General features: G+C 37.6%; 1 protein-coding gene across 2 annotated transcripts in view; it reads right to left on the reverse strand.

Annotated features, from left to right (window-relative positions):
* KLHL1 (kelch like family member 1) overlaps positions 1-19,604 on the reverse strand; it is a gene marked incomplete at both ends in the record, with an annotated part of 232,836 nt that extends 213,232 nt beyond the window's left edge. For both annotated transcript variants that reach the window (XM_082753437.1, XM_082753436.1), the window contains one exon: positions 19,120-19,604. In XM_082753437.1, the coding sequence (XP_082609563.1) occupies positions 19,120-19,604 (485 nt within the window). The remainder of the gene's footprint in view (positions 1-19,119) is intronic.
* Between the last annotated feature and the right edge of the window lie 2,771 nt (positions 19,605-22,375).

Raw genomic sequence — 22,375 nt, forward strand, 5'->3', positions numbered from 1 at the left:
AAGTGTTCTGCAAAACTTATGGGAATATAATTAATTTGGGTACATATTCCAATACATCACATTTTGCTGATGTGATACTCACAGAAGGTTGGGTTGCAAGAGATACAACACAAATTTATATTGAGATGGTACTGAGAAGGGGCATCAACCTTAAATATGCACATACAGATGTTCATGGATTACAGTATTATGCTCTTATTTTCATTTTATAAAGTTATCTTGTTAACTTTAATTTTGTGGTGCATCTAAAGCAAGTTAACAGTACTTGAGTAAAAGTAACCTAGTTTCATCCAAATACTTGAATGTCAGAACCCCTATCACTTGCATAACCATTTGAAGCTATCTTTGGACTGTATATTCACAAATATCTTCTTTTACTTATTTAACTAATGCACATACTTTCATCACACAGAGAACTCCTTTTGAGCAGCATATGCCACATTCTCTTTGCCCAGATAAGCCCAGATAAACTGTATACAATTGTTAGGCCCATTAGGTTGGCTAGATGACCACTGGACCGGATGTCTTAATTTAGACGAATAAAAGTAAATTGGAAAAATTTATTAGTAAATGAATGTATCATTATGAAAACAAGCCTCAGATAGCTCCACTTACATTAATTGCCTGTGTTTAATCCAAGAAACATTGGCAAAGTTGATAAATCGTTTTGGAACTGATAATTCAACAGACAATAATAATACTATGAAAAAGTAGATCAAACAGGGTTACTGAAAATTTCGTACTATTCCTCTTGCCATTCTCCAATGTATGCCATTTCTCCTACATTTTCTAATTATAATATAATATCTAATATTTTTTATTTTATTCTCAGAAACTAGTTTTATAAAGTTCAGTTAAATTTATTTCTAATGCAATGTAGAGATTTAAAAAGAAATGTCATTTTAAAAGGTCATATGGCAGGGACAATAGATAGCATGCAACTAAAGGCTTAGCAGAGTACAGCTCTTTTGCCCCTATTAAGCTTTTAACAAAAGTGATATTTTCTGACACTATATTTTACTGGGTACTTTTTAGCAGTAAGGGATAATAGGCTTGAAATATTATGTTGATAGTAAACTATAACCTATAATTTAAGAATAATTAAAGATATTTGTTAAAAGGGCTTCCATCTGAAGCTGATTATCCTTGGATCCAAATCCTTGGATGTTGTCAATGATATACCATAAACATAGGATTCTAAAACAAAACAAAACAAAACAAAACAAAACAAAAAAAAACACAGGAAACTACTAAGATAATCATATGCAAGTAAGAGTGTCTATCAACAACAAAAATACATATACATTTTGAAAATATTCATGCCATGGTGAAATTCCAACAAATAGGATCTGTGATCTCAAAATTAGAAAAAATATTTGTTTTCCTTCTTCTCTAAACTTGTGACCATCTCTTCAACCATTTTGATGAGATTTTGAGATTAATAATTTATATGAATTATTTGAGATTATAATTTACCACATATGACAACACATTCAGAACCTTGAAAATTTGATAAACCAGCATTCAAATGAGTAAGTAAGAAGTCCTGATCAGTTCAATTCACTTAATTCAATTAATTTAGTACTAATTTTTGTAACACTCTTTCAACTGTTTTATTTAATAATGATCTTTGAAGTAAAAATGTTACTGAAAGCAGATTTTTTTAATATTCTGATGCATCAATAATTTTGAAAATATCTTTAATTTTTCATTTTAAATCAATAAATCATCATCATAAATCAGTCCTTCCTATTTATTTCTTTTTGTAAAACTTCATTTTCTTGCAAGAATGTTTTCGTAGAAGATTCATTATGATCTCTGGTTTAGTGCAAAAAAAAAAAAAAAAGAAAAGAAACACCAAATCTTTTTGTCTGACCCTTCCACAGTGAACAGATTTGGACTACAATGATCACACTGTAGAGTCGAGAATATATTTTTTTTTCCCTTTTAACCAATTTTTTTCTCCTTTATATTTCATAAAAGCCTGAAGGAACTTCCTACAGCAAGGATTTATTTTAAAAGTCTGCTTAAAAATGAGACATTATTATTTAAATTAATGTAAAAAATACTTTGAGAGGTAAAGCTTTTTTCATATCATGTGTTATCACCTATTACAAAATGAACCTTATAAGGCTTTTTTTTTTTTTTTTTTTTTTTTTTTTTTTGCCAGGAAATATGGTTTTAAACTTAATAGCATATAGTTGTTCCCCCTCTACACACTCCCCCCACACCAGCCCTCCTCCCCTCCCCCCAGTCTAACTATTTTACTTTGACAGCTGTAAATTTACTAGAAGATATAAAGAATGTATCTGAAGCTCCTGCTTCAGATTTATGGTATGTTATATGGTGTTTTCCAATTTCCAAAAGAAAAATGTACTTTTTCTGAGCTCCACCAGAGTCTACCCCAATGTATTTTTAGACAAAAAGGCAACATTATTATTTTTATGCTTGTTTTTCAGGAAAAAAAAAAAAAAAAGTAATTAAAAAATATTTTAAAATAAATAAATAAATACAGTTAGTAAACTATTACTTAAAACCCATCTCTTTAGCATTTAAATATTGTCAAAAGGCATAATCAAGAAAAAAAAATCATATAGTAAACTGAAGGATTCTTTTCTAGGCAGTAGCTACATCCAAAAAGATTTAGAAATCTGTTGAACAGAACAATGTTCTGGCTCAAAGAACAATGTTTGGGACATATAATCACAAGAACGTGAGAGAGGCAGCATTGCTTCTGAAATTAGTATTGTTAATGGTTTCCTAGCTTTTCTCTATATACTTATATACACAGATACATACAAATGTGCATATGTTGAAATAGATAGATTCCTCACCTTGCAACACAAAAAAAAAAAAAAAAAAAAAAAAAAACACACATATTATTTTTTTGCTTTATTTAGGCCATCATACTTTTCTTCAAAACTTTTAGCAACGTTATCTGCATATTAGTCAAAGCGCCTATCATCTGTTTGTAGCAGAATGCACACACCATCTGTTGCTCCTTTTTTGTTTTTCAACTGCTGTTTTCATATGCTAACATAAAAAGTAAAACAAATCAAAATAAAAATCCTGAAGTGTATTTGAGCTTCTCCTACCATGCAGTAATCATAGGAGACTCCGTTAAAAAAAAAAAAAAAAAAATCATATGCTCATATGCCTTGCCATCCCATCCCTTTGTTATAATAGTTACTCTGTAAGAGGAAAAAGGTTCTTCCCAAAATTCACCCTTGAGATTAAATTGAGATTAATCTTGCTATTTTCAGTTTTGCGTATGTTAAACTTTGCATTGATCTTTTCAAAATGTTTTTGTGTCATGCACAATTCCAATACCAGAGATTTAAGAAACTTCTCTATCAGTTCTTAATCACTGAGATTTGGAAGGAAACCTTCCAATGATTTCTCCTTTGAAAGGAAACTTCAGAAGACAGTTCATAAGGCAACACAAATACCTTCCTTTCATAATTGTTCTCTTTCTTTTTTCCTACATAATTTCCAAGCACCACTACAAAGGAAACAGGACACTTCAGACAGCAGTCTCCCTGAGACTGCTTTGGTGTTTGGTTCTGCAAGTTACATTCTCAATGCTGTGCACTCTCTTATTAAGAGAGTATTAAGAGCCTAGCACATAAAAAGATCTACAGTCAACTGTGAGCTTTGGTAATGCTTGCCTGTGATAAAGAGTAATAAACCTAAGAAGTTAGATGCTGGCAAGGTAGGTGGTACTAGAGATACTTGGTGCTATTAGGAAATTATATATACATGTATATATATATATAAAAAAAAAACTTTAAATCTTTCTTTTGTATCTAATTTATTATTAAATTATGGAATCAAAAAGCTTAATGATATTTTCCACAATCCTTTTAAGATAAAAAGAGAAATATGGTATTGAATGGGCTCACTGGGGGAATATCAAGGACAATGGCACTCAAAAACGTGCCACACAACAATTGGCACAACAAATGTAGAGTTAGGGGAACTAAACAGACAAGTTTTGATTATATACTTTATTTATTTATTTATTTTTGTGAATATTGTAGATTAATTTACTTCAACACTTATTTGAGGAAGATCTAGGGTCTACTGTTCAATGACTTCAAAACATCTAGTTTCAATTTACAACACTTTTCTCATGTAATTATTTTTGCTTAAGTTCTGTCTTTAAAAGAAGAGATAATAGTACTGACATTCACTTCAAATTTCCTGAAATTTTAAGCTTTTTTAAGATATGAGTATATGAGTATGTATTTAACACCTTACAGGATGGGGACTGACTTTGGTTATGGGAAGGCATGAGATGTGGCACTCAGACTGAAGTAGAAGAGTGGCTTCTGTAGAAGAGCCATAAGGATGCCATGACAAAGGCATAAATGGTGAAGAGTGGATGTACTTAAGCTGTAAAAGTTATTTTTAAAGAATGTAAAAATGGGATGATAAAAATAAACTTTTAATTCCCATATAAAATTTTTAATTTTTTATTTATTTATTTATTTTAAACCATCACCATTTGTAGCCTGGCAGACAGTTTGTGAGAGATTATTTACATGTCATGATTGACAGATGTTTGTCTAACCTATTATTCTAATCTCTGATGTTAAATTAGTACTTCAAGGAAAGTACAGTACTTCAAGGAAATCATTTCCAGTGCTTCACTGGAATCAATTCACAGCATCAATTACTTACTGATCGTCCAACCTAGATGATTCTGTGATTCTGTGATTCTATCTGATGTGTGATTTAAGCCCTTTAAATCTTTTCCAATTCTTCCTTCATAGGAAGAGTAGATCAATATTTTTACCAAATGTTAAAAAGAAAAATCTGTTTCCTATGCTAATTTTGTTTTGGTACGGTATTTCCTGAAATACTGGGATTTTTACCTGGAATTCTCCAGAGTCCATATCTTTCTTGATTGACCTTGACAATGCAGCAGAGCTGACGCTCGATTATATCAACTTGTTTTGCAGAATATGTATCTGTTTATATATTCCTATGATTGTTTTTTAGCAGCAGCATGGCATTGTTTACTCATATTTTACTTGCTCTTTACTAACTGCAAATCTTTTGCAGAACTGCTGTCTAGTCATTTGATCCCATTGGGTATTTGTGCTGATTATTCTTCTGACAAGTTGAACTATTCCATATTCATCATATTCATTTTTTAGAGGATCTCTCTTTTTTTTTTTTTTTTTTTTTTTTTTTTTTTTCAGGATTATTTTGCATTCTGTCTGTAATATCCTGGTGAATCCTCTAAGACTCTTTTCATCTTTAAGAAGTATATGCTTTATTTCATTATTTAGCCATTAGTGACTATAATTACTGGGCCCCAAAGAAGTATCTGAAGAATTTCAGCTGATACAGCCTACTATTCTGACACTGAACAATAATTGTTTATAATTTTGCACATGAAAAAGGCTTTCCTCTTGCATCCATTTTATAGCAGTTCTGATAAATTCCCTCCAACCTAGATGAACCATGCACTTTCATCTACATTTCAATCCTCTCAGCAAGTATTATATTTTTAAACAAAATTAATATTTTAAAGTATATAACAAGAGTTACAATATGCAAAACTAAATTCAGGAGGCTTAATTATAAACAAATATGTTGGTGAAGGTATTGGTGATTAACAAATGGTTCCTTATTGAAGTGTTTTGTTTTTTTTTTTGTCAAAAGTCTTTTGAAATGTGGCAGTAGTCTTAGGTCCTAATGTCTGTCAACAGAATACTGAAACAATTTCCAAAAATTACTCCCATTAACTTAAGATACTAAGGACTATTTATTCCATTTTCTTTCCTTCCATCTACCTTTCTTTCTCCTGTCTCCTTCCTTGTTAGAAATCATATTTTAAAGTTGTGCTTACTATTGCTACTTTATTATTATTATTTCTTTTGAGGTATTTTTATTCTGAACTTCAGAATCAGTATAAAAATTAGGTTATCACTGGGAATAAATTGATAATAAAGTTTTTTTGTTCTCTAGATACCCAGTACCCTGATCTAGTGGAAGAAGATGGGGAGCAGATTGTGGCCCTCGCAATCCATGAGGAAATAGCTGGTGACCTGCTACAGCACTTAGATGTATGCAAGTCAATGGGGCTGGATAGGATCCACCCGAGGGTGCAGAGAGAACTGGCAGAAAAACTGGCCAAGCCGCTTTCCATCATTTATTAGCAGTCCTGGCTATCAGGGGAGGTCCCATTTGACTGGTGGCTAGCAAAAGTTACACCCATCTACAAGAAGGGCCGGAGGGTGGACCAGGGAAACTATAGGCCTGTCAGTTTGACCTCAGTGCCAGGGAAGTTCATCGAGCAGATTATCTTGAGTGTCATCACACGGCACTTGCACGGCAAGCAGGCGATCAGGCCCAGTCAGCATGGGTTTATGAAAGCCAGATCCTGCTTGACGAACCTGATCTCCTTCTGTGACAAAGTGACAAGTTTGGTGGATGAGGGAAAGGCTGTGGATGTGGTCTACCTTGACTTCAGCAAGGCTTTTGACACTGTTTCCCACAGCATTCTCCTCAAGAAACTGGCTGCTCTTGGCTTGGACTGGCATACGCTTCGTTGGGTTAGAAACTGTCTGGGAAGCCGGGCCCAAAGAGTTGTGGTGAATGGAGTCAAATCCAGTTGGAGGCCAGTCACTAGTGGAGTCTCCCAGGGCTCAGTACTAGAACCAGTTCTCTTTAATACCTTTATCAATGATGTGGATGAGGGGATCGAGTTCACCCTCAATAAGTTTGCAGGCAACACCAAGTTAGGTACGTGTGTTGATCTGTTCAAGGGTAGGAAGGCTCTGCAGGAGGATCAGGATAGGCTCTACTGATGGGCTGAGGGCAACTGTACGAGGTTCAACAAGGCCAAGTGCCAGGTCCTGCATGTGGGGCACAACAATCCCAAGCAGCGCTACGTGCTGAGAGATGAGTGGTTGGAAAGATGCCTGGCAGAGAAGGACCTGGGAGTATTGGTGGATAGTCGGCTGAATATGAGCCAGCAGTGTGCTCAGATGGCCAAGAAGGCCAACAGCATCCTGGCTTGTATAAGAAGCAGTGTGGCCAGCAGGGCTAGGGAAGTGATCATCCCCCTGTACTAGGCTCTGGTGAGGCTGCACCTCGAGTACTGTGTTCAGTTTTGGGCCCCTCGCTACAAGAAGGACATCGAGGTGCTCGAGCGAGTCCAGAGAAGGGCGACGAAGCTGGTGAGGGGTCTGGAGAGCAAGTCCTATGAGGAGTGGCTGAAGGAGCTGGGCTTGTTCAGCCTGGAAAAGAGGATGCTCAATGGTGACCTTATTGCACTCTACAGGTACATTAAAGGAGGCTGTAGAGAGGTGGGGGTTGGCCTGTTCTCCCATGTGCCTGGTGACAGGATGAGGGGGAATGGGCTAAAGTTGCGCCAGGGGTGTTTTAGGTTGGATATTAGGAAGAACTTCTTTACTGAGAGTGTTGTGAGGCATTGGAATGGGCTGCCCAGGGAAGTGGTGGAGTCACCATCCCTGGAGGTCTTTAGAAGACGTTTATATGTAGAGCATCACACAAAAATTCAACTACAGTAAATAGAGCCAACAGATGTTATGCATGGAAGTTGTACATGATGAGTACATGTTGTACATGATGAGTGTATATGTACTATAAGATTCTGTGAGAAATCTTTTTGTAAAAGGAACCTTTCAGTCATTCAGAAATGACCATAATTGCACGCATAAAACTTGTAACAGGATATTTGGAGATGAATAACGAATGGATGTATACTAATGTTATTCCAGATTCCAGTTTATAAGAAGAGAAATAACAAGAAATTTGAGAAAAAGTGGTGAACCAGATCAACCTGAAGTCATGGATTAGTGACTCACCTAACCTGTCTAAAACATAAAAAGATCTTCTATCTCTGTATACAGACATAAGTCTAAGAACAGCAAGTTGTGTATGTGAAGTTTGTGGCACATACTCTTGCAAATACAGATGCACCTTTTGCATATTTTCTCCATGTCTGCCCAAGAAATATAAATCAACTTCTATGCCCTGAAAGAACTTCATCAGTAAACTGTAAAATATTCTGAGACAGCTTCAACAAAAACACACAACAGAACAAACATGCATTATGTATGCATCCTGTATTTTCTCTCCTTATGTGTTTCTATACCCTATTTGTACAGTTGAAGAGTAGCAAGAAAGAATTAGGAGACAGAATAGGATTCAGCCCAAGGATTATATTCTAAAAAGACAATGTAAGTGCTTGATTATACCTGTCTGGATTGAAGATCTGGTACATTTTGTTTGATTGTTTTAGGGGCTCCTCTTTGAGCTTTGCACAAAGCTACACTACATTAACAGCAACAAAAGATACCATGGGGTCAAAACAATGCTGCTTTTCCCATATGGTGGAGTGGGATTGAGAGCAAAAACAGATGACAAGCAAATCCAAGATTTCTAGAAGGTTGAACATTTTAGTGTTGGTAATACAAAGTAAAACAGAAAACTTGATTGATGCAGTCTAAAAAAGAATGAAGGCATTCCACATAGTGAACACAGGCACTATTAGGCATTAAGAAAGAAAATTCCTTAACTTGACAATCAATTCAGTGTGATAAAGAGTATTGGTTTAGATTCAATAAATAATTTTTAAGTGGCCATCTGTAAAAGACATTTATGTCCAAACTCATTTTGGGATAATGCCAAACATTGAAACAATGCCAAAGAATTAAATTAAAAAAAAATCTCTTTTCAATCAGATCTAATTGCAAATGTTTTATTTCTAATATTCAATTTTATGTAGCAACCTTAAGCAAATAATTCCAATAATGTCTGGTCTCTGCAGCCACCAGGCAGAGAGCACAAAGGCACAGGGATAGATGCTGCCCGAGCATTCTTTCATTATGATCACAGCTAATAAAGCTTCTGTATGACCTGTCTTAAATTCTACTTGCTTTTTTACATGCTTTGAGCCCTAATATTCCCCAAGAACTGCAAAGGACTGGAGAAAGAAGAAATAGGAAGTATGACTAAAACTGTGGTTTGGAAGAACAGGATACATATGATGATCACCTGTGATATTCTAAATGTGTATATATATGTATATATATTTATGACTATATAACTGTAGTGACAGTCTAAACTTATAGTAATCCTCACCACTGCTTGCACAAGTAGTCATTATTAAGTAGCAAAATCCTCAAAGTGAAATAGAATTTATAGAATTATATACATTGCAGATAACATTTCTTGTAGTTGATGAAATGAATGAAAACCACAGGGAAAAACAAGCTCATTAAATTGAAAATATGTGTTGTAATTTTCAGATAGACATGAAAACGAAATTTGGATAACCTTTGTTGTTGTTGTTGTTGTTGTTGTTGTTGTTGTTGTTTCTGAAATAAAATGCTTTCTTTCATTTCTTATTCTGCAGTACATTAGAGTGTTTTAGAAGTGTAAAAGATGTTTTAAACTGTTTACAGTTAAAATTAACAAAAATTAACATTTTAAAACTTATTTTAAAACTAAAGATTGAAAATAGTAAGACCTAAAAAATAATCATTTTAAGTAAAACATCTCTATGAAAAATCAAGATATTTTAATATATTTGTGTTTGGCTTAAATTACTGGTACCTTTTAGTGACATCTCCTCCTGGACATCTCAGATTAATTTAGGACATTTCAGGTAATGCCACTATATTACAATGTAGCTGCTGAATGACGTCAATAAATTTAGATGTCTTAACTGCATGCTGAATATCTTTCTTAAAATTAAAAGATAAATCATGGAACTGATTCCCAAGTATATTGTTTTAAAGTCCTGGGAACAGCAATGTTTAGTTCTGGACCAATAAATGGTCATCGGTGATATCCAACAAGGGTACACAAGCAGAAAGTCCTGTTTAATGAACTCAATTTCCTTTTCCAAAAACATTACCCATCTAGTTGACCAAGAGAGACCAGCAGATGTAATCTTTTTGGATTTCAGCAAAGTCTTTGTCACCGTTTCTCACACTATCCTTCTGTCTAGCATACAGCTAGACAAATACATAATACAATGGGTGAACAACTGGCTGATAGGTCAGGCTCGAAGGGGTAAATCAGGCTAGTGGCTAGTGGCCAGTCACTGGCAGGGTTCTGCAGAGCTCCATTTTAGAGCCAGTTCTCTTTAATGTTTTCATAAATGATCTAGACACAGGACTCGAATACATACTAAGTAAGGTTGCAGATGATACCTGTGAACTTAGTCATATTGTCTAAACTTTTGGGCAGACCTGTGTTGTGCCAGGAGTTGGACTTGATGATCCTTATAGGCCCTTCCAACTCGGCATATTCTATGATTCTATGAGATGATACTACCTTAGGAGGAGTTGTTGACTCTGCTGAGGGTAGAGATACCTTGACAAATTAGGGAGATGGGCAATCACCAACCACATAAAGTTTAACAAGAGCAAGTGTGGGATTCCACACCTGGGAAAGGGCATCCCTGGACATACATATGGGCTAGGGGACAAGAGGATGGAAAGCAGACCCGTGGAATGGGATCTGGGGATTCTGGTCAACAGCAGGTTGACTATGAGTCAACTGTGTGCCCTGGCAGCCTGGCAGTATCCTGGGGTGCATCAAGCATAGCATTGCTAGCCAGTTGAGGGAAGTGATTGTCCAGCTCTACTCAGCATTGATGGGGCCTCACCTCCAATACTGTGTGCAGTTTGAGGCACTACAATATAAGGACACAAAACTATTAGAGAGTATCCAAAGGAGGACAACAAAGATGGTGAAAGGTCTAGAAGGCAAGATGTGTGAGGAACACCTGAAGTCAATCGTTAGCAGAACTGCCACCCTGGACTTTCAGAAGGCAGACTTTGGCCTGTTTAGGAGACTGGTTGGCAGAGTTGCATGGGAGAAGCAGTCTTGAAGGGTAAAAAGAGTCCAGGAAGGCTGGACACTCTTCAAGAAAGAAATCCTAAAGACACAGGTCCCCCACATGCCAAAAGATGAGCTAGCATGGAAGAAGACTGGCCTGGCTGAACAGAGAGCTGTAGCTAGAGCTCAGAAAGAAAAGGAGAGTTTATGACCTTTGGAAGAAAGGGTGGGGTACTCAGGAAGACTATGAAGATGTTGTGAGGCTGTTCAGAGAGAAAATTAGAAGAGTCAAATCCCAGCTGGAGGTCAGTAGTCCAACTGGCTACTGCTGTTAAAGACATTAAATAATGTTTTTTATAAATACATAAACAAGAAAAGAACTAAAGAGGATCTCCATCCTCTGCTGGATGTGGGGGGAAACACAGTGAGGAAAAGGCTGAGGTACTTAAAGCCTTCTCTGCTTCACTTTTTAGCAGCAAGAGCAGTTGTTCTCCGGGTACTCAGTCCCCTGAGCTGGTAGATAGGGTCAGGGAGCGGAATGAAGCCCTCATAATCCATGAAGAAATGGTATATGACCTGCTAAACCACTTAGATGTATGCAAGTCTATGGGCCCAAGAGTACTGATGGGGCTGGCGGAAGCACTTGCCAAGCCACTTTCTATCATTTATCAGCAGTCCTGGCTATCAGGGGAGGTCCCAGTCGAATGATGGCTAGCAAATGTGACAAAAGAAGAGCTAGAAGGAGGATCTGGAGAGCTACCGGCCTGTCAGTCTGACCTCGGTGCTAGGGAAGCTAATGAAGCAGATTATCTTGAGTACCATCATGCAGTACTTACAGGACAACCAAGGGATCAGGCCCAGTCAACATGGGTTTATGAAAGGCAGGTCCTGTTTGATGAACTAGAGCTCCTTCAAAAAGGTGACACACTCAGTGCATGAGGGAAAGGCTCTGGATGTGTTCTACCTAGATGTCAGTAAGGCTTTTGACACCATTTCCAACAGCATTCTCCTGAAGAAGCTGACTGCTCAAGGCTTGAATGCATGTATGCTTTGGTGTAGCAAGGTGGGGATTGGACACTTCTCCTAAGCACCAAGTGATGAGGAGAAATGGCCTCAAGTTTTGCTGTGGAAGGTTTCGGTTGGATTTAAGGAACAAATTATTTACTGAAAGGGTTGTGCGGCATTGCAACAGGATGCCCTGGTAAGTGTTTGAGTCACTATCCCTGGAGGTCTTCAAGAAATGTGTAGATTTAGAACTTAGTAGCATGGTTTACTGGTGGATTTTAGTACGAGGTTAAAGGCTGGACTAGATGATCTTAGAGGTCTTTTCCAACCTGAATGATTCTATGATTCTATGATTCTTCATTCAGCTTAGAGAAGGCTGAGGTTTAACAACTGAAAACTTAACTGCAACCTCATGGCAGCCTACAGTTTCCTCACAAGGGAGAACGGAGGGGCAGTTACTGTTCTCTTTGGCAACTAGTGACAGCTAACTAGGGAACAGCATGAAGCTTTTTAGGGGTGGTTCTGACTGGGTATTACAAAATGGTTCTTCACTGAGAGGGCGACTGAGCACTGTAACAGGCTCCCCAAGGAAGCAGTCATGGCACTAAGCCTGTCAGAGTTCAAGAAGCATATGGACAACACTCTTAGACATATGCTTTAATTTTTAGTCAGTCCTCTGTGGAGATGGAATTGAGAATCCTTGAGGAGTTGGATCCTTGAGGGTCCCTTCCACCTCAGGATACTCTCTGATTCTATGAAAAATGTAATTTTATCCAATGCTTAAACTACGTAGACAATAGCAACAATAACTGTCAAGTCTTGATTTCTAGTGTATTTAGTGGGCTCATGTTTTAAAGCAGCACCCTTACATTTATTAGGATGAGGGATATGTTCTTTATTAATGCATGAAATCTAAGATTTAATTATATCTATCCTTTTAGAATAGTTTGAATTTGCAGTGTAGACTTCAGTTGATGTTCATTTTCTCAAGTTTAATTGAACATTAAACATTTAAATTGAACACTTAAATCTGAATTAGTCACTCTAGACTACTGTTACACTCAATGAAGAAAAAATGGGCATGTCTGGATGACAATTCCTCTTATTCTAAAATGGACATCTAAGAAAGAGATAAGATAAATCTGCATCACTGACAGAATGAATTACTCAAACTTAGGTGTCACACTGATCCATTAGATATAGCAAATGGGACCATCAACTTGGCAGCAATTCAGGAAACAGATCAGCAGAACATAGTAAAAGTGGGAGCTGGAAAAGAAACAGGAACTGGAATTCTGTTAGAATTCCATTAAAACTTTCAAAGGTGCTGAGAAATTTTCTGAAGGATACTGACATATGAAGAGTAGGAAAGGGTGTCAGAGAAGAAGAATGAGAGGTCTGATGTTAGTTGTTAAGGCACTAGAGGACAATTGGACTTTACAGACTTTAATTGGACTGTGTGAAAGCATCTAGGAAGGAATACAGGGAAGAATGGACAGTTTTGTGGCACAGTAAGTAACTTGGTGAGTAAACTTAAGAGGCAGATAACAAGATAAATCAGGAAAATCAAGTAGGACTATCTGCATAAAGAACTCAGGACTTGATAAGACAGTCAGAAAAAGGTCAAGACTGTGTAAAGGAGAGTAAGGCTAGGATAAGATCCAGAATGAGTACAAATAAGTATGACAAAATAGTTTAAAGAGGATGGAATAAATGGAAGTAAGTCTGGGAGTGACAAGAAGAAAAGTGCATGAGTGTGTGCTTGGCACTAAGACCTCAAATGAAGGAAAAAATTTTTAGGACTTGCTATCCCTTCAACTGTTGTATCCCCAAATCTTTTACAAAGAGGGTACACAGTCACCATTGTAATTATCCACACAAATAAGAACTTCCATTTACTACCAGTTATTTTACTGGTTCAAGTGGCAATAAGATATAGAGAGAATCCTCAAGTTTCGGACCTGCATCCTAGTGGAGGACAAAAGAAATAGCAACACATGAAGTGACTTTTCTGCGCTATTCCATTTTTTTCTAAAACCAAGACAAAACCAGCCAACCAACCAACTAAACCTATTTAAAAACCTACATTAGAAATGCTATTCTTAATGTAGCAAAGACAAAGATTTCAAAGTTAGAAAATTCCAGAGCTAGATTGTCCTTGTCACCTTATTTTAATTCCATCTGTGCATAGAGTCTTTAGCTGTATGATCATGAACTATTTTGATCAGATACTATTGCATGATATGCACAGGACATAAGTCCTCTGAGAATAAATCAGAACTGTGGATTTAAAAAGTCTGTGGTGTGTGGTACATCTGAAACCTGTCCTTTTTGTTGTCAAAGTCAAAAGTAGAACTGTAGAAATAAAGAAGTTATATAACTATTTAAAAAAAGTTTCATAACTGAGGTGAAAAGCAGTTTTGTGGTTAAGGCAAATTAATTATTCTCTTCTGATTCTGCAACCTAGAAATGCAGAGTTCTGTGTTATATATTCCAGCCCAAGCGCTAAATTATATTCTGAAAAAAAAATAAAAAATTCTATATGAGACAACAAAATCAACAGAAAATGTGAGTACCTGTAAGTTTAACATTTATGGTATGTAACTCTAGGATATGGCTATCACAGTAGAATCCACAGTTAATATTTCAGTATCTAAAGAATACCAAGTGGACAGAACCTCAGAATGGCCATTGCCATTTTTGGTTAAGAACATTCTAAAGGTGTGACGGCTCATAGGATAGACTAAGAAATAGGAAGGTGTGATTCCCCTTTTTTTGTAAACTCAGGTACCCAAGTCCAAGCGGTAAGCAGGAAACTATATTTGCATATCTAGATGTATCTTTACTTAGATGCATGTACATTATTATATCGAGTAATTACAGTGTAAACTCTGATGATGATTTTATCTAAAGTTCATACAATCATCACAATATTTTCTCATGATATTAGAAAACTGCACTGAAATTCTTCTTTACCCAGACAGGTTTCAAACTTATAACTTTCTACAGCAACATGCTAACCACAAGATTGTAGAGTGCTAAGAGAAATGGAGCTACTCTTGGAAGTGGAAGAGAAAAAAGGCAAAAAGCAGGCGAGATTTGTGGGATCAGTACAGAAAGATACAAAAGAAATGCTTATCTAGATAGTCTTGATTTCACAGTTTAAAAATATACATTTATGTTTCTGATTCTACTCTGATCTACTCTGTTTCTTAAATAATTATTTAATTTTAAAAATAGTTGTGAAACAGACTGATAAACTTAGATTTTGAATTGCAGAGTTAAAGTTTAATTTACAAAATTACTTACAAAATTACACTTTTTAACATTTTGGACTCCCATTTATACTGAATTCTTTATTTTCCATTGTCAATTTCAACAGAAATAGTTGTAAATGCTCTTCCGTCATGACTTTTTCTAGTGAAACAAGATATGGGTTTGAAACTTTTATTTGTAAAGAGGGCACAGAGATCAGCTCTTTCAATTCCTACTTTTTAGCATGCTATTATATGGCGTATAATAGTGGGAGGACTTGCCACCTTCACTCAGAAGTTTTATTTTCAAATACCTGTACATTTTATGAAAGACTTCTGTACTGTCAGTGATTGTTTTATGTAGGCTTGACATATCTAGTGTATCCTTCCTGCAGCTGTCTCAAACTAAATGTTAATTGAATCCTGTGTTCCTCATTCCTCTTCAGTCAGAGAAGTCTGGAACTGGTCTACATAAGTGCTGATCACTTTCAAGTAAGAAAACAGAAAGTAGTAAGAGAAAAATGTTATGTGCTCTAAAGCCAGCAATTCAAGTTTTTGCTTTGTGGCTTCTTCTGTTGGTATTGGTGGTGGTCTTGCTTTGTTTTGGTTTTATTTGTTTTTGTTTTTTTCTATGTTTCACTTGCCCACTGTAAAATAAAGAGATAGTAAAGACAAACCCATTAACAGTTTGTGAGGCACATAGCAAGTGTTGTGGTGAACAGTACTGAGGGCTCATGAGTCATCACATAAAAGGTTTGGACGGTGTAAAGTAAGTGTAAAGTATCCTACTATTCACCGATCAAGGAGGAAAGAAAACACTGACCACTTGATTATTAAATGAGTACAGTTCATTTTGTGGATTGATTAATAGATCTTATGAAAAAACATGATCATGTAAAAACTCCATCATAAACACATGTGTAGCTCATGGCTACACAGGAAGTATTGGCACTCATATTTTCCAAGCTTTGTCAGGTTGATTTATAAATCTGAATTGCAAATCCATTGTATGGATTATTTTTTCCTGACAGCTTTTTCTTATATAATTAAGATCAAAATAGAATCTATGCTTGGATATCTACTGTAGTCATTTTAAAATTTGACATGCAAACTCTGAAACAATTTGATATGTAAGCTTTCCAGCAATTTCAAACAATGAAACAACGTTTAAATGATAATTGTTCACTGTAAAACATTTATTTTTGAATACAATATACAATGTAGACCATTTATGTTAGTACTTTATATCATGCACAATGATATAAAGTCTTAATGCCAATGGGACAATCCACACAATGTTATGTGGATTGCACATTGTGCATAGAAGTATCTGTAAAATCAACCTGACAAGATGTTCTTTAGAAGTGTACCAAAACAAATAAATAAACTACAATGTATTATTACCCAACCATGCTATCCTGTAACATCTCCCAAAAAATTAAAAGTAAAATTCAGAATTCAAGATCATTCAGCTGTTTATCTTAGATGTGAGAAACTTAGATGTGATAAACTAACTACCAATCCACAAATAGCCCCAAACAGGGTTCTGCACATGATATAGGATGAAAAAAAAATGATTCCACTACAGAATTCTTGTCTTGAGCAGAGGGGAGCAACCAGAAAAACTTGTCTGGGGATTTAAAAAAAAAAAAAAAAAAAAAAAAGGGCATTTGCACTTGTAGGTAGTTATTAAAAGTAGGAGTAGCAATAAATAGATTATTCCAAGGCATCAAAACATAAAACCAAAGCCTTCCTGTTCCTCCCAGAGGACTCCTGCTCATGTCTGAAATATTGTGGATATGTTCCATGCTATAACATATTTGAGCTGAATTCTCACTGTTTTTTCACAAAACAAAAATGCTGCTTTCCCAACAGTCCTAATGTTTTAAAGTAGTTGTAAAATGTGTTCAGGACAAAATACCAAGGGGAGCCATGAGCTAACGATTTTATACTAAGTGTTCCAAAAAATGCAGGTATTTGTCTGTAGTCTTGCTGGAAGTTCAAAAATTTTGGCTCTTTGTGCATTTAGTAATATCTCATTCAAAACTGAACTGAAGTTTATATATTTTACATATATATATATTATATTTATGTATAGCCATATTGAAGTAAAAATTTGGCACTATTTATGAAAAAGACTAATTTCTACAGAGTGATGGAGATGTAAATTGTTGGGGTGTAAGAAAATTTTTAGACCACTGAACTTTTATGGAATCACGTACTGGACACTCAAGTACAGAATTGACATTTTTGCAGTATTTGACCATCCCTCACCATAGCATTCAAAACTGCAGGTAAACTAAACGATTTTGGATGGAAAAAGAGAAGGGAAAGTCTCAGACTGTAAACTAAATATTCTCATATTTCAAACCCTGACATTTTTATTAATAATAAAATGTTACCATCATTATTCTGAATTTAAACAAATTTTAGCATATGACCTCAAAAAGACTAGGAGCTACAGATGACGAGATGTGTTGTTTCACCACCAATGAATGAAAAGTGTGGAAGAAACAGACTATAAAAAAACAATAGCAGTAAAAGTAAATTGGATATATAGTAGCATCGAGTACATATGCGATGTGGAAATTCATTCTAGCAAGTCAACCTTTATGGCCAAATTAAGTAGTGCCATTTAATTTCAGTAAGCTTCTGCCAATATAACAATCTTCAAAGACTCTTAGATCAGCAATGCACCCAAAATAAAAAGAAAAATAGATTATATTTGTGCCAGTTTTTAATCTCTTCTATTCTTTTCAGAAACCCTGGAGAAAATTTGCTTTTCACCTGTCTTTATAGTGTATCTTGATAACATTTTATATTAATTCATATATCAGCATCTATCTTCTTGTTTAGAATAACTTCCAATGGTTATGAAAACTAGCGTAACTTTTTATTTTAAAATGTAAATTTTGAATTGTAAATTATCAGCTATAGTAAAATGTAAATTTTGAATTGTAAATTATCAGCTATTCTATATTTTTTAAATGGTGTAGATTCTATGAAAATAACTACTCTGATAAAGCAATTAAGAATATATGCTTTAGAATATATTCCCTACTGCTCAACTTTGGTCTTTAAAAAAAATTAACATAGGCGAAGTTGGATGTACATGTATGTATATGTATAGCTATGTTAATCCAAACAAATACATGGTGTTGTCTCTTTACCTAATAAAGTATTTGATAGAGTAAACTTTGCTTTCAATAAGAAGAACATACATTGTGGCTTAAGAATGCCAGGTGTCTCATTTCAGTTTATAAACATGACTGCATATTTACCTCCCACAGAAAAAGTAATAAATGACAAGCTAAATGAAATTTAAATTATTTTAACAATGGGGAGATGGGGGCAGGCAGAATTAAACCAGTGAAAAGTTTATTGTTCTCCAGAATTATTATCTGTATTATAGCATTTCTGGAAACTCTGTCTGAGATACATTTCCCTTTTCTGTTGACTTTAATTTCTTTTTATGCTGAGGAGGGCAGGGTGACCGAGAAGGCGAAGCAGCTCAAGATTCAAGGAACTTCCAAATGAAACAACCAGGTGCTGGATGTGACTTGCTGGCTTTTGCATCTCCCCAGGTGTCACTGGGTTCATGACTCAAATTCTCATTTTTCTCTGTCACAATTTAGCTTAATTTCCCAGATGTTCCCTAACATCTCGGCACCCTGACATCTCGGTACCTGGCGCTACTATTCCTCTGAACTTCTGACAAAGTTGGGTGCTGAGAGCTCACCACCCCCGGGGCTCGGTGCGCTGTCCCGTCCCCCGAAGCACCCTTGGCACATGAGGGACCCTCTGTCCGCCCTCCCTCTCCATCACAAAGCCCCCAGCCCCCAAAACCCTGGCTCTGGAAGCCCAGGAGCCCTCCTCCCCCGGCTCCGACCACCCTCCTCCAACAACTCAAACTTTCCCCCGTGTGCCCCCGGCCCCCTCACTCCTCCCGGACGGCACCGGCCGCCCCCCATCGGGCCTGGACAAGCCCCACCACCCTCCACCCCCCAAACCGCGGCAGCGCAGCCCCTACCTGCGCCCTCCTCCGTCACCTGTTGCCCGGCTGCCGCCATCCGCGCATCCCCCCGGCGCCTCCTCCCGCTCGGCCGGCGCCGGGGGCTTCTCGGGCTCCCGGGCGACCTCCATCCCGCCGGGCGCCGCCTCCGCCTCCTCCTCCTCTTCCTCCTCCAGGGACTCCACGTAGAAGACGGTGCGGGGCGGCGGAGGAGGAGGACCCGGCCCCGGCCCGTGCCCCCCGCCCGGCCGCGGCGTCCCGTTGGGCGGCCCGGCGGCGGTGGAGGAGGTTGAGGAGGGGGATTTCTTCCAGAAGGCGCTGCTGCCCCTCTCCTGGCTCTTCAGCAGGCGGCTCTGGCTCGGCCCCCAGTGCTCGAAGCTGCTGTCGGGCGGCAGGCAGCCTCCCCCCGCCGGGCCGCCCGCCGGCGAGGGGTGGCTGAACAGTTTCCAGCGGAGGCGCAGGATGTGCTTCACGTCGAAGTCTTTCCTGCCGGAGCCGGACATGGTGCCGAAGAGGGACTCAGGGCGGCCGGGCAGGGCCGGGAGGCGGCGGAGGATCGGAGGCTTCTTCGGGCAGAGCTGAGCCTGCAGGGCGAGGGGTGGTGGTGGGCGGCCGGAGGAGGGAGATGCGCGCACACAGGCAGCGCGGAGAGGGAGAGGGAGGATGGAGGGAGGGATGGAGGGAGCGATGCACAGAGCCGAGAGGAGGGGAGAGGCACCCAGCAGGGAAGGGAGAAGGAGAAAGGGAGCTGACGAGAATTTGCACGGCGATCGGTGGAAAGGGGAGGGGAGAGAGGCAGGAATGAGAGACACCTCTCAGGGGAGACAGGCACTTGCGGGTGAGAGATGCTGCAAAGGAGCGCTGATCTGATTAACGGGGGAGCGAGCGGAGCTACAGCCCGGAGAGGACCGGCGGCAGCAGCCGCGCCAGGAGGCAGGTGGCTCTTCCTCTGGCTCTTGGAGCTTCGTGACCGAGCGCCGCTGGAGAAGTCACCTGGAAGCCTCTCTCCACCTCCCGCCTCCCCATCCCATTTCTCAGGGGAGTCCCATGCTTGCGGCTATCTGCGATAGCAAAGCCAGAGAGCTGGCATGGGGTGAAAGCAGGGCTCCTTTATATATGCTTTACGTAGGAGGGGGAAAAAAATAATAATTAAAAAAATGCCAGTGAGGCTGTCAAGGTCCTCACTGTACAATTTTCTATCTGTCTCAGTGCCTCTAACCAAGCCGCCCCCTCCCCTGCATGTGACGCAGATGTGCTCTGGGACCATCAGTGTGAAGACACAGAGGGAAAAAGATGCTTCAGTCTTCCTCATCTGAGTAAGTTGGCAGGTCGCTAATTGTCTGTCATAGCCTCCTGCTCCCCTCTCTCCAGCACCTTGTTTTGGTTCTGAGTCCACTATGTTATACTGGGAGAAAAAATAAAGGGAAACAAATGGAGCAGTAGCAGCAAACACAAGAGCATGAATCATAGGAGTACAAACTTAATGGACTGCATGCTGACTGGATGAGGTTACAGGTTAACAATTTATTCTGCAGGCTCCATTCATTAGCCTGTTGGCTCAGCGTTGCTTCACCAGTAGAAAACATTGGCTAGAGGGATGGTGCGTGAAACAGAAATAGCACTACACATCTGCTTCTTACCTTTTATATATGCTCTTAATGCAGTCTGACAGTGTTAAACCCAAGGGAGGCTCCTTCACAACAGAGAAATCTGCTTAGGAACATCTGCCCACTTGGGACGGATATCGCAAAGTATGCTGTGCATCTGGGATGTAATTACAGAATTAAAAGCTTCATGGTGAAATGTGGGAGAGGGGGATATAGGGGCAAAACTGAACTGCATATCATCGGCTGGTAGCATATGAAGATGTACAGAAAGTCTGCAATCCACCTGTACCTTAGAAAGTAGCATTTTAAAAGAAGATTTATACCTAGGAAAGTGAAAAAGAAGATTTACCCCTGGGAAAATGATGAAAAATATATATCTATATTCTCCTCAAGGTACTCTGCTTTGGTCTGCTTTACCCATGTACTTGTGAGCTATCCATTTGTTTATTATTATTATTATTTTTTTTTTTTTTTTCTGATAGCTCTCTGTGAATTCAAGAAAAAAAAAGTTGAAAGAATTCTTTTCCTCAAGCTGGAATGTTTTAATTCCTCATTCGTAAAACATTACAGCTTTAAAAATCCTCCAGAGAAACCCAGAAGTCAAACATTAATTAACAATTTTATTACTGTTTTATTTAGTTTATCACAGAAGCTGTGCTTCTAGTTATAAACCAATATTAGGGTCTGTGTTTCAACTTTGATTAAGGTCTGTATTTAAGAGAACAAGAAATTCAGGACACAAAGTCCTACTTTCAAGGGAAGAAAAATTGCCACTGTGTATTTTAAATATTGATTTATGCCACAATAGCTGGACTGCAAACTCTCTAGTGCCTTGGTTCTGCTCTCAGTATTCAGTGCTAAAAAAAAAAAAAAGACAAAAATCCTTCTAAAGCAAACAGAAGTGATGGTTCACTTTTATGTAAGAACTGATCTGAGTGAATATGTACTGCTTGGGAGAGCAGTAGGAAGAAAAGCATAAAAATTTTAATCTAGAATAGGACAGATGACTTTAATCATTTCAGAGACTTTAGAAATGCACCTCTTATGAAAATGTATGTGAAATCATCCATGAGTCCTGGTTACTTAATGCCTGGCTATGAGCTCTAAAAGGTGGGAATATGAACATGTAAAATAGCTTTTATCAGTGAATACATAGATAGTATATATCTAATATCTTTTAATTGATTAGGGAAGTTCAGAAATATTCTGAGGAGGATTGCATATTTTCCTTGCTTTATTGTAAATCTTAGACATTTTAAATTCTAAATTAATACTTTAGTTGATCATTTGATGTGAACAGTTGACAGATTTTTATTTATTTTCATCTAAACTGCATTGCATAGATTTTATGTCTTTATTTCTGTTACCTAGATATTATAAATAGCAGTTCATTGTAACTTTTTTTTTTTCTATGTATACTTCAGAGGTCACTCAATAAATATATTAAAGTATCATCCAACAAAATGATTGACTTTTTTATCAGCTTTCTGGTACAAACTAGAAAACAATTGTGAAGAAAAAAGTAAAAAATATTTTAGGTTGTTATTCAGACTTTGTTATTTCAATTATGTCAGTAACTGAAATTGTCTTTGATTATTATTGTTTTTAATAATTAAATTCTCAACTCTTTGGTGTATTCTTTGTAGGTTTTGACATTGTAACATTAC

The sequence above is a fragment of the Aythya marila genome (genome assembly GCF_965140915.1).
Source record: "Aythya marila genome assembly, chromosome: 1".
NCBI lineage: Eukaryota > Metazoa > Chordata > Aves > Anseriformes > Anatidae > Aythya > Aythya marila.